General features: G+C 40.0%; 1 protein-coding gene across 2 annotated transcripts; it reads right to left on the reverse strand.

Moving 5' to 3' along the window:
* Positions 1 to 449: 449 nt before the first annotated feature.
* On the reverse strand, positions 450 to 6,437 carry LOC139916915 (histone H4 transcription factor). Of its 2 annotated transcripts, XM_071905916.2 has the most exons (10): positions 6,327 to 6,437; positions 5,602 to 5,808; positions 5,167 to 5,393; positions 4,890 to 5,001; positions 4,613 to 4,765; positions 4,426 to 4,500; positions 3,573 to 3,693; positions 3,052 to 3,190; positions 1,801 to 1,925; positions 450 to 1,697 (listed from the first exon to the last, which is right to left on the reverse strand). In XM_071905916.2, exons 2-10 carry the CDS (start codon positions 5,750 to 5,752, stop codon positions 1,265 to 1,267), a joined length of 1,536 nt encoding a protein of 511 aa, XP_071762017.1. In that variant the 5' UTR covers positions 5,753 to 5,808; positions 6,327 to 6,437; the 3' UTR covers positions 450 to 1,264. The 2 variants fall into 2 exon arrangements, with proteins under 2 accessions (XP_071762017.1, XP_071762026.1); XM_071905925.2 differs by lacking the exon at positions 6,327 to 6,437 and having other exon boundaries at positions 5,598 to 5,754.
* Between the last annotated feature and the right edge of the window lie 6,445 nt (positions 6,438 to 12,882).

A 12,882-nucleotide genomic window follows, 5' to 3' on the forward strand; every position in this document is an offset into this window, starting at 1 on the left:
ACTTCCACAAGATTCGCCCGTTTGTGTTCATGAGCACACTGGTCACTCTTGTATGTCCTTGGCGACATCCCCCCTTCAATACTTCAATACAACTCATAGCTTTAAAGGAGCTCCACACTCTGTCAGGCTCCTAAATCAAGAAATCCAATGAACTGAAAGTGAGAAACTGTTTTGCTAAAATGCCCCAAGACTTATTCAGACGAGCAACGTTTCTCTCTAGAACATTTGCTTCCCTGTTTGATTGAAGCATGTTGGTCCTGAACTTTGACAGTATTGATTCCTTGAGTGGATAGATAGTTTTACAATGTAATGATTCCCTTGTTAAATTGGTTACGTGCCCAGATATATTAAGATGCATGACAAAACGGTGTGTTTAACAAAAACATTTAATGTCATAACTAAACTAATATGGCATGGACACATAAAAAATCCATGGAATGGGAGTTGGTCAGGTGGCATTAATGTTCATGTTTGAAAAATAAAAATGCTTTGAAAATACAAAAGTTTCTACATCTATGCAAACCTAAAATCTGAATGCTGCAGTTACTTACAATAACATATTCTGTGGTTATGGCAATCTAAAAATTAAACCAAGAATAGCTTTTTCTGAGGAGCAAAAATTGTATATCTTCTAATACTGTACATGGACTGACTTTTGCATTGAAAACCTGAAATTATTTCAATACTGCTTGGTAAATTGAGTTATATTTCAAGGCTACAATAAAAAAATAATGCCATTTGACACTCTGTAGGGCGTCATCATGGTAATTCACAGAAAATTAAGATCACAAAGCGGGAAATGTAAGAAAGAATATTTCACAGACGGCATTTCAATCATCACATTTACGGTTAGCTTTGTCGACTACCTGACAGAAACACTGTAATCTGTATTTATTAGGCGATCTCAAGTAAACATCAGCCATCATAAAGCTCAGCTGCCGCACTAGAGTTACTGAGAGCCGCTATAGTGCAATTGTGGTCTCCAAAACAGCTATAGAGAGAACAGTTTAACTAATAATGGCTGTACAAATTGAGTGGAATATTTTCAACTGAACATAGCATCAGTCTAAAAATAATGGAAACTATGAAGGTAACAGTGGCATTGACATACAGTTCCAAAGTAATCTCAACTCCACTGCAAAATACACTAAAGGAGAGGAACCAAATTTCTTCTCCTGTAATTGCATGATGGCTAGGAGAGAGCTTACAAAGGACATTTGGGATCTAACCCATGAGGATGCATGGTGTAGTGCAGGTGGAGGATTCACACCACGTCCATGCCGAGGCCCCTAGCGACCTCAGTCAGCGCCTGGACTGCTCCAGATGTCCCACTAGAGCCACACTCCTCCAGAGGTAAACCTCCAGGCTCATCCTCAATGTGAGGGATGCTGCTCATGACGCAGTAGACGGGAGAGTCACTGCCTCTGGGGCTGGGCTGGGATGAAAGGTCCTCGCCTCCAGATAGCTCTGAGGAGGAGGAGAAGGAGGAGCAGGAAGAGGGAGAGGAGGAGCCTGCGGGAGAGCTGCGGCCGCTCTCTGGTCTGGCGGCAGCCCTCTTGGTCCGGCTACTGGTGCTAGGACCCTTCCGAGGGGCCTGGCGCCTCTTAGCCATGTTCTTCATGATCTCCTGGGTCACCTCCACCGTCTCATAGCGCACCATGTTTAATTTTAGGTAGCCGTCTTCATCCTCTTTGTATCTATGTAGGAAATGTACCAAAACAAACATTTTATTATACTTGCATCACATCAACTCTTGACAGCTGATGCTTGAAAAGAAAAGTGGATCTAAGGATGTTATACCTGAAGCGGGAGTGTCCAGAGGGCCATTTCAGCTGGTGCTTCTTGCGCAGGTGAAGAGTGAGAGTATAACACCAGGAGAAGGTCCTATCACAGATATGGCATTTGTATTTGGAGATCATGCCACCCTGTTGGTGAAAATCATGTAAAAATGTAAGTAACAGAACATCATCGTAATCGTCACCAAGACCAAAGTAATAATTACAGTAGGCTATATGAATGATCTTAATAGGCTTTATACAACAGTTAGTTCCGGTTGAGTAATTTGATTGGATAAGAGGCATTCCATGAGTGCTGACTTTTTACTATATGTATCACTCCGCTTCACAGGTGTTCTAATATAACCTTGATTAGGCTGCGTTCACACATAGCATTTTTTTGTGTGGTAAAAACGCTGCCTGGAGCGTTTCTTGTGAGGAGAAATAAAAAAGCGGATCACGACAACATCATCTGACGTTAGCTGAGTAACTGGCTAGTTAACCAGCTGGTTAACACTTCTAGCAGACAATACAGTGTTGTGCAACAAACAAATGCTATTCCCAATACACAATACACTCTAAATTCATTCGCACCTAGTAGCGACAGCGCAAATACTGATACATTTGATCTTAATTATGAAAGGTCGGCAGGAGGACGACGATTGGGAAGAAAGTACGCTGAATTCGTCTGTGCAAACATCAAAGTAGCTAGCTAGCCTGCAGTCGGGAAACAGTTTACCTGTTGCTTGGCAACACTTGGTAGTGAAATCCTGAGGGAACTGTTTTTGTTGGCGGAGACGAATAAAAGACAAACATCATCTGTTGTCTCAACCATTACTTGATGAATAGTTTTGTTTATACATGTGTTGTATAAAAGCAATATCACATTGAGGTCATGCTGTTGTACTGTATATCAGCACGGCTGTGATTATCTTCAGCTGACCAAATCACAGCCGTGCTGATATACAGTACAACAGCAAGACCTCAAGTGTGATATTGCTTTCTAAATATGTAAATTCTATGTAAACTCCAAAGAGCCAGACATAGTTATACTGGAATTACATTACATTACATTACATTACATCATTTAGCAGACGCTTTTGTCCAAAGTGACTTACAATAAGTGCATGTTGTCAACAGTAGTGAAACCAACTGTGCATCACAGTCTTCATCAGCGAAGCCTTTTAATAGGAATAAGTAGCATTCTTGTATTAGTAGTGTATTAGTAGTGCTATTAGTAGTGCTTGATGTTTGGTGAAACTTGACGCTGACAAACCTCATGTACTCTCTTGTAATGTTGGTTCATGGTGTGGGCCATGCGAGAGGAATAATCACAGCCCTCCACTGTGCAGTGGTAGGCAGCCCCCTCATTGTGGGTCTCCATGTGCTTCCGTAGATCGTGCTGGTTCTTAAAGCTGTAGAAGTTCACAGATACGCAGAGCAAAGTGCAAGAAACATTATTTAATGAAGATGAAATTATTTGAATTCAATCATTGCAGTACAAAAGAAGATGAGAAATTAATAAAATTTGAAAGTCCTTAAATGCAAATATGTACAAAGTTTAGTTTTTACACAATTTTCTATAGGTTTAGATTGTATAGAAAAATACTGTCAAGATCATTAGAAATACTCACTTGCGGTGTTTTCAACATATAGGTCCCCACAGCTTTCTCGCAGTGATATGAGTTAATAGCCCAGACTGTTGTTATATGAAGGACATTTCCCTACTCACTATGCCACCCTGCTGCCCCAGGTACAGTTGCAAATTATATTTAATCAGCTGTTTTGGAGGTCTACCTGCTCTCACAGAAGTCACATGGGAAGGGTCGCTCGTCACAGTGACGGAACTTGATGTGGATCTTCAGAGTTGCCAAAGTGGTGCAGGTCATGTCACACAAGGGACACTTGATATGATTCACTGGAAGTGAATGAAAAGATAACACGTGATATACTCTATGAAACACAATAAATATAATACATAAGATGCACCGTTCATAATCGGCCAATAGAGGTTCTAAATAGGTCATCAGTGATCGCCCATGCACCTTTTCAACGGCCCGATCACATTACAGGCCTTCAGTCATTATTTATTCTAATGTGCCATTTGATAGTAACTGAATACAGTCTTTTTATTTTTGTAATAGAGAACAGCTCCATCTGTCCTTTAAGTGGCCTGATTGTTGTCTTCATTCGCTATTTTCAACTGTTAATATAAACATTGACAGCTCATATATTCATTTCTGACATTGTGTTCATAGCCTATATGAGGATATGATTTTGCTGAACAGTTTAAGGTTTTGAACTGCAGCCACAGCCTATGCTGCCTTAGTGGAAAAATGTTTTCATGTGCAAGAGGAGAGTAAGCACCTCAGGCAATATTTACAAATGGTTAGGCCTGCAATGTCATGCAGCCATAGGAACAGTTTGTTAAACACAGTGATGCATTGAAAATTTGCTGTTTATGCTTGCTGTGCACTTAAACATTATGTAATGTAGGTACAAAGTCCAGGTAAAGCAAAATTTCAATTGGTGATCAGAAATCAGCTGGTCACACTGTTACAAAATCAGTAATTGGAATCCCCAAAACAGTGCATCCGTAAGAACTACAATATGTTAACAATTTAAGGTTAGAGTTGTAGAAAATCATTACCATGCTGTCGCACGTGATCCCTCAAAAGCCTCTGATTGGCAAAACCTTTGCCACAGTGCTCACATACCAGGGACACTGTTGGAATGAGATAAGTATATGAATACAAACCGGAATCAACATTATTCAATACATTTAACACAACTGAGTCCTAGAAAAGCTACGCCAACCCAAGCAGCCTTGTTCTCACCCTCTGGCTCAGCCTGCCTGTGGAGGTGGTCAAAAAACTTTGTGTTGCTGGAGAACATGCAGCCGCACGTAGGACAGGCTACAACTCTCTCCTGAGTGTGGCTCCGCAGGTGTTCTCTTAAACGGTACTTGATCTTGAAGAAGGCGTCACAGCCTACAACGGAAACAAGAAGAGAACAGCAGAGCTAAGTCAGCCTTAGACCACACTATGTCAGTATGGTACATCTGAAAATACATCTCCCATGGTCATTTAAAAACCTCTTCCTGCTCAGTCATACCTCTCCAATGGCAGAAGAGAGCCTGCTGCTGGTGTGAGAGAGGCTGCTGCTTGGTGCACTGAACATGATTGTCCGCATGTCGGTAGAACCACTCTGGATTGTTAAAGGTACTCTGTACAAAGACAAAAAATGGAAACAATATTCCGTAAAAGGTGGCGAGATGCTAATAGCAATCATTTGACCAGCAATGAAGCCTATTTCATTAGTAAGTGTGTGTCATATAATGTATGAGACTATTACAGCACTTCACTTGAATTAGGTTTGACAGTATACATACATCGCAGTGCTCCCACTGGCAAACAAGTCCCTCTGATCCTTCAGAGACCAAGTAGTTGCTGTGCGGGTCCTGGTTGCAGCTGGGGAGGTTTGGGTGGGACTTGAGCAGCTGCGTCCCGATGAACTTGAGCTTGCCATGGTAGTTGTGGAAGTGGGCATGGACCTCCAGCTCCTTGGGGCTGCCCATGGCCAGAAATTCACATCCCTCCCAGAGACAGGCATAGTCATCTAAACAAGGAGGGACAAAAACATACTGTGATGAAGAGGGGAGGGCTATTAGAGGATGTACTAGGAGTCGAGATATTTGGTTGACTCCTTGTGTTTGTTCAGCTAATGGGCAAAGCTGTCTGAGAGCTTGGGCGAACTGACATTTAGACATGCTCCCAAGAGAAGTGACATGGCATGTACATGGCATACAGGCATCCTCCTCACCCACCAAGTTCCTCCATGGCATCTCTGTCTCCCAAGTGGTCCTTTAGGTGCAGTGACATATGATCGCTCAGCTCCTCCATGGAGCTGCCCTTGAAGTTGCATGATGCCCACTCACACAGCACCACCAAGTCATCAAGGTTCCTCTTCTTTGCCATGACGGCAGAGACCGCGGTGCGGTTAGATGTTACTGCTCACGCCTCAGCCTCACCACCTAGGCATAAAACACCAGTTATTGCAAAAAAAAAACAACAACAAAGAAACAAAAAAAGGGAAACGTTCAACTTAGGTAGTTGGTTACCTACTGTCATCGAGTCATGTTCTCTGCAAGTTAACGTTAGCTTGTTCAACAAGTTAGCTAACGTTAGCTAAAAACAGAAAGAATGTTTGTTGTCTTTGTTTCTCCAAACGGATAACGTTAGCTGGCGTTAGTTAACGAAAATAGTAACGTTAACGACTGATAGTTTATAGCCTGAGATGTTTTGTTTGTTTTGTATTTTCGTGAATACATGTATCTGTCCTGGTGTAATAATTACATTTGTTTTTTGTATTAAACGAAGCTGTACATTTAAGCTAATAAGGTAATTTGTTAGCTAACGTTAAGTGACGAGGGTTCCTTTACTGAAGCCAATGTTTGCCCAAAAGAGGTTAGCTTTAGCTTGAGTTAATCTATCAAAGGTTTGTTCCACTACCCTTACTTTCTCTCAAACTGAAGAATTCGTTTCAACTTACTTGGGAGGGGTTTGTAGGCATTGTGGACACTCGCGATACACACATTTAAGTAAAAAATTGTCTCTTCTTACTGATAGCACTTTTTACTTAAGACAAGCTCCGTTCTCTCGCTTCTTTTTCTTCTTCTTCTTCTTCTTCTTCTTCTTCTTCTTCTTCTTCTTCGTCTCCTTTAGTTTTGAGGCGATTGGAATCCAACTGAAAGGTGTATTACCGCCATCTACTGGGCTGGAGTGTAGAGTAGAGACAATCTAGACTCTTACTAGATTATATTTATTAATACTAGATTCTATTTATTAATTCCCTCCCCCTGTAACAGATTCTGCAAATCCCCTCTCATTCTGAGCCTACTGTTTACAATGCAATAACACATGCTCTACTGTCTCCATAACTTGACATTCATCACACCTCCCTGTATTATGTTCCCCTATCCTATATATTGTTGCGTTTAAACCACTGTGACCTATTCATAACCTTGTATTTACAACTTCTTCTGTTCTATCTTGTTTAACTAGATCCAATCTTCCTCTGGATGTTGTACAGATGCCTTCCCTTCTTTTCTCTCTCCCAGCTCTGCTGCCATCTCTTGATCATTTCTGTCCATATAAAAGCTTTAGCTTCTGATTTAGCCTACTTAATGGGACCTCAATCTCCACCCTTTCTTGCTTCAGCACCTGTTTAGCTGCAACATCAGCACTCTCATTCCCCTCTATCCCCCAATGCACTGGAGCCCAGATGAACTTGATCTTAATCCCTAATTGAATTATTTGTCTCTGTTCTCTTTCCCTCCATCGTTTTGGGCCATAGGATCTAGTTTCTGTAATAGCAGGGAATGATCAGCTGAATCAAAGGCTTAGAAAATATCTACAAAAAGAGCAGCACAATGTTGATTACTATCCAAAGCAGTCACAATACCAAAAAAGGAGGTCCAAGGCACTCAAGTGGATTTGGTTGAGACTTGGTTGAGTCTTTATTAATTTGGACTAAAACATTACAATGGCTGGTGACCTACGCGTTGCGGCTACAGAGGCCTTCATCAGGGTGAAAGTCACAAAACCATTTACAAGCAGTGAGGTAGTAGAGATGGGATTATGTTCAACCTTAAATTCACACTGGTGAATGCTTAAAACAGTGTGTGTAGCAAGGAAGGCGTTAAACTCTTTATTTACTAAGGACTCCAGAATTTAAAATTATTATTAAGATCACTAGAATCTCCCCCTTCATACGATGGGAGTGTGCGAGCTGCTTTCCACACTTTGGGAACTACTGAAATAATATTTGTATTGAATGTAGGTGCTCCATTATCAAAGAGACAGCGAGTTAAAGAAAAATGGATGTACGCTATCCTCCCCAGTTGATTTCTTAGAGTCAATAGCAATAAGTGCATTAAAAATTTCAGATGATGTAAAAGGACGAAGGTTAAAGTGGGGAGCGCTGTTCTCTCCATGAAAAGTAGTAATCAAATCACTTTAAAGAGAAGGCCCTTGTTTGTTTTTATTCCTGAGCAAAGAGATGGCAGGCATCGATAAAATGTGCATCAAAGGCAGAGCCTGTCTCCTGTTACCCAGTTATTGACAAGGTTTACATAAGCAAGAAGACAGGTAATGCCTTTACTTTTAGTGGAATTCAGTGTCTTCCAAACCTAGAAAATGGAGTTGCACAAGAGCTAGTGATGTAAGATTCTGATATGAGGGTTTATTTATTTCTAAACCACCAATGAGAAGAGTTTCCTGAGCGTCCTTCAGCATTACTTTAACTGAACTCAACAATAGACCATAGAGTGTTTGGAACACTGGAAAATTATCCCTAAGTCGTACTCTGCAATTTTGGTGTCCTTTATACAATTTTTCATTTTTAAATATTGGAAAGATAACAACATGGTAAACATGTTTTGGTTTTTTTTCTTTAAATGCAATGCTGTGTCTTTTGTTATCATCAGGATGACTTTTTTATTTTGAATCAAATGGTTGTGCAATAGATCTTATCCACTAGAGGTCATAATTGGCTGATTATTAAGTGCTCATATGGTGATGCATCGCCTTTCCAAGAAATACAATATCTTTATAAAGGTGCATGTCTGTTAATGTGAAGTGGTCACAACACAAGTGAAAAGAGTGACTAAACATTGTGCACTGATTTCAACAATGCTAATGCTCAAAATAGTTATTTATGTTGCGGTGTAGCTACATTTCATTGTTTGATCCCAATGTGAATTTGTCTGTTCGCTCAGGTAGAGACATTTGAGAGGCGTCTTAAAAAGAAAAACTTCAAGACCCGGTACAGACTCATAGACTGGGACGCCCTAGTACAATAACACACATACAGTAGAGGCGAGGCAGTCAATCCTGCTCTACTGTTGACTGGCTGATCATTTACCAATACATTTTATGTTATAGCTGTATGTTTAGATGCTCCTAAGTTAAACTAATAAACCCGAGGCCCTCTCTTATTTGTGCTAATAAACCACACCAAAAGAGATAAGCAGTAATGACAGTAACTGTTTAAAACATGACAACAAAGGACACACAAATTATACTGTAGATTTAGCACTTAGTGAAACATAAATCAGGCCTGTGTACCAAGTGTCAACTGCACTCTTTAAATACAGCATGGTAAGCCGTGTGGGTGAGAATGTAGCGAGCCAGACAAGTCTTTTAGAGAGGGGACATTGCATTAGGCTTCTCCACTGCCATCTCTGATCCTGTATTCAATATTTCATGCCGCTCTGCAAACGTAAGGCCCCATAACAACTGAATTATTCATGCAGTTTTATGTCAGGATGACTGATTCACAGGCAAATGACCACCACCATGCAAAAGCCACTCAGTGAATAAGCTAAAAAACAATCAAATAATGTTCCCATCTTACAGTTGTCTTCTGTGTATTTTTTTTTTTACTGTTTTTCCGTTCAGATGTGATTGTTGTTTTGTTTCAAGGGATCATTTTGCATCTCTGAACGAATCTGCAGAATGTCAGTGAAAGGAAAGAATAATACAGTATTGTTTGACAGACTCTCATTGTATTGGACGGAGCTGAAATCGCTTTTATTTTCTAGATTTTCTGCTCTAACACACTAGTGGCCAATGTGAACGAACAGTGCAACCAAACCATCTCCACTGAAGCATTTGTAACTATTTTGAACATGAGTGTTTTTTGTAGGATTTGAATACTAGGGGGACTCAACCCCAAATGCATGAACACACACACACATACAAGCACACACACACAGACACACACACACACACGCATCAGTAGTTCGAGGCTGAGTGGCATGCTACCCCGGATTCAAGAAAACCATCAAAACGCCTAAATGTTGGCTGAGTTTTGAGGGGGAAAAAATGCTACACACCAGTGATGGGCAACTAGCGCCCTGCAGGCCACATGAAGCACCCACACTTCTAAAATCTGTTGAATCTATTTTTGTCTACTCTTGCATAAACCCTTACATTCTTGCAGGATTTACTGTGGCCTCTAGGAATGTTACAGGCAAACAATCCCAGTCTGAAAATGATTTCACAGACTTCTTTTCACTGTCGCTATTCCACTTTGCGGACAAAATTGTGACAAATCAGTTATCACCAAACTCAAGATGATTTGATAAACATTATCCAAGGTCTTGTGATGGTCTAGATAAGATAACCAAGCATGCAAATACAATGCTTTACTGTAATTCAGTCAGAAATTAGCATTTACTGCTCGCTTTGAAACAGATTCCATAAAGGTTTGAGTAGAAGCATCCGGAGGATATCATTTTTAAAGGTGTAATTTAAAAATAGGCATATGATATCCATGATTCACTCTTCTGTGTCATGATGGCACCCCGTAACACAGGGGATGTTGTTTCATTTTCAGATCTGGTTAATGCTTGCTACCACATTTATACATATTGTCCCAACAGGTAATTAATATCACATAATATTATTTACTATTATAATATTATTTATGAATGTATTATTATACTATTTGTTTTTGAGAAATTGGTATCAGACTCCTTTGAACATCCGTAGCATTTGTTAGGAATTCTAGTACAAGGAGGGAATGACAATTTCTCCAAAACGACTTTCTTGTCTTAAGAGGGGGCTTGATTGGTGATTATAAGATTATATTCTAAAAATCATAAAAATCACTTCCCCTTTCATCACAGTAGTGGTGTACACTGTAGTATTGGTAAAATAGACAAGTGAAAGTTTAGGTTATCTGCTAAAAACAACCACATGAAGGTTGAGATTGTAGGTATCACTGTTGGGTTAAAGCATCATAAAGTAACAAGTTAAAGCACTTATACATTACATCTTGGGGGAACAACTAACTTTACACCTTACAGATGTGTTGCGTTATCTTCCATCTTTTACATGATCCTATGTAATCAGTTAGTGACTAATGCAATTTTATTTTGCTTTTATTATAATTTCTTGACATTCATCAATTTCCTCCTTTGTTTTAACAAGTTAACTTATTACAATAACATTCAAAGGCTATTGCTTTAAATACAAAGAGCAATTTATTTCGAATGCAGTGCATTTTTTGATATATAAAAAATATCCAATAGCACCTGCAATAGCTCCAACTACGCTCCAGCTTTTGGTTTTTGGTAATGCAAAAATAATGTAGTGAGTTAATGTTTATAGTGTATAGGGTTAGCTACTTTGTTCTAATAAAAAACGTAGTGTGGCAAGATACTTACAAAGGGAACATGACCTCAAAATCTGCGTAACAGGGTCAAATACTGTGAAAAGACTAAAGGGTAAATTTACAAACCAAGATAAATATATTTACACACACACACACACAAAAACACCAATGCCTAAATCAAAGGATGCAATAAGTCACAACAGATGGTTCTGTATCGTCATTTTAATCAGAGTTCATTCAGAGCAAGCTGAGAATACAAGCACAAAATCACAACATGTCTGCAGCAGTATAATGACATCATCATATTGTCATTTCACTCGGTCTGACCCACAGACAGTCCGAGCCACACAGCATAAGATGAGAGAGATACAGTATAGCACCAGGGTGTTGGCGTGCTTAGCAGCACTTCTAGTAGCTGGGCCAGTCTGGGTGCTAGCAGGCAGCAGGCTGCAGAGGTCAGACACCAAAGACTGTCCTTACACACACGCACACACGCGCGCACACACACACACACTCACAGAAGCTTAGACACAGACAGGAAGCAGACCCAGGGTGGCTAGTACTAGACTGGGCCCTCACACACAGGGCCGCCGAGGGTAACATGGAGGAGGACTGTGTGTACAACCACAGAAAGGAAGGCTGAGATGCCGATAGTGAAAACACCTCATCTCACACTCACGATGAACAAACGTGATTTGAGTATTTTCAGACAGCAGCATTTAAAGAGCTGAACTTCGAGTCCTGGCTCATTCCTTGTCCTTTAACACCTGGAGTGATCAGCCCATTGAAAGTGAAGGTTATTGAGTAAATACAATAGGTTCTCCTATTTCAGGCCTATACGCATAATTATTTTCTTTTTTAGCACAACTACAGCATTACAGCTCAGTGAAGAAGATGGGGTACTATGCCACAAAATACTGTGTCGTCATAAAAACTGCAGTATGCCTATTAACTCAAAGGGGTGGAAAGCGGACATAGTCACTCCCAGTTCACAGATTGCAAGAAACGTGTTTGTGGGTAGAACCATATTGCTGGTGGGTTTATTTTATAGCTTTTACAGCCACTAGACTATGTTTTTTACGTATGTGTCTTTGTGAAACTCTATTCCTTTGTTTTCTGGTGTGACCAAAGTCTATCACTACACATGCATTATATTTGGAAATGTTTTGCCCCTATAAATTTATCTTGAATGACTTAATTTACAAGCTAGAATGTGACTGTGACTTATATAGCCGACTACAATGCTGCTACTACTCGACCAAAAATGGGGTCTTGCATGCAAGCTGTAGCAATTATATTACAGTTCATTTGGTTTCTTAGCAACCAAACTGATGAAACCAGATATCATCCAGAACAATGAAATGAAAACCAGGACCATACAGCGGAGGCACTGTAACCAGGAAATGCAACCGTAATACAGATTCTGTATCTTCAAGCAACGTCATGTTTGATACAGCCTCAGAGAAAAAGAATCCCTTGACGTTGTCTACAATCATTACGATAATGATTTGAATGGTTAGGAGATCTCCATTCAGAAAAAGGTAAAAATGCCCTTTCATACACACGTGTACCGATGGCTCTAAGTTTTACAGTTTGACTTCAAAATGAACTCGTATGTAATTAATGTGCAAATTATGTGCTCGATAATATAGAGTAAGCAGATGTATGCACAAAAACACATGGGAACACAGACAGACTCGCGCACACACAAATCCACGCACACATATCCACACACACAGAGTTTATAGTGAAAATATGTGGAAATTTGCATTAATCTAAAAGCTCAACATCAGTGCCCATCCAAAGGTGAACAGTAAAGGAAAAGACAGCAAAAACAACAGATAAGGAGAAAGGAATGAGAGTTGCCTAATTCCTTCAGTAGCCTTTTATTCCCCAAATAAAGAGCGTGGTGCAGAGATGTAACATT

Source organism: Centroberyx gerrardi, chromosome 6 (assembly GCF_048128805.1).
Source record: "Centroberyx gerrardi isolate f3 chromosome 6, fCenGer3.hap1.cur.20231027, whole genome shotgun sequence".
NCBI classification, from domain to species: Eukaryota; Metazoa; Chordata; class Actinopteri; order Beryciformes; family Berycidae; genus Centroberyx; species Centroberyx gerrardi.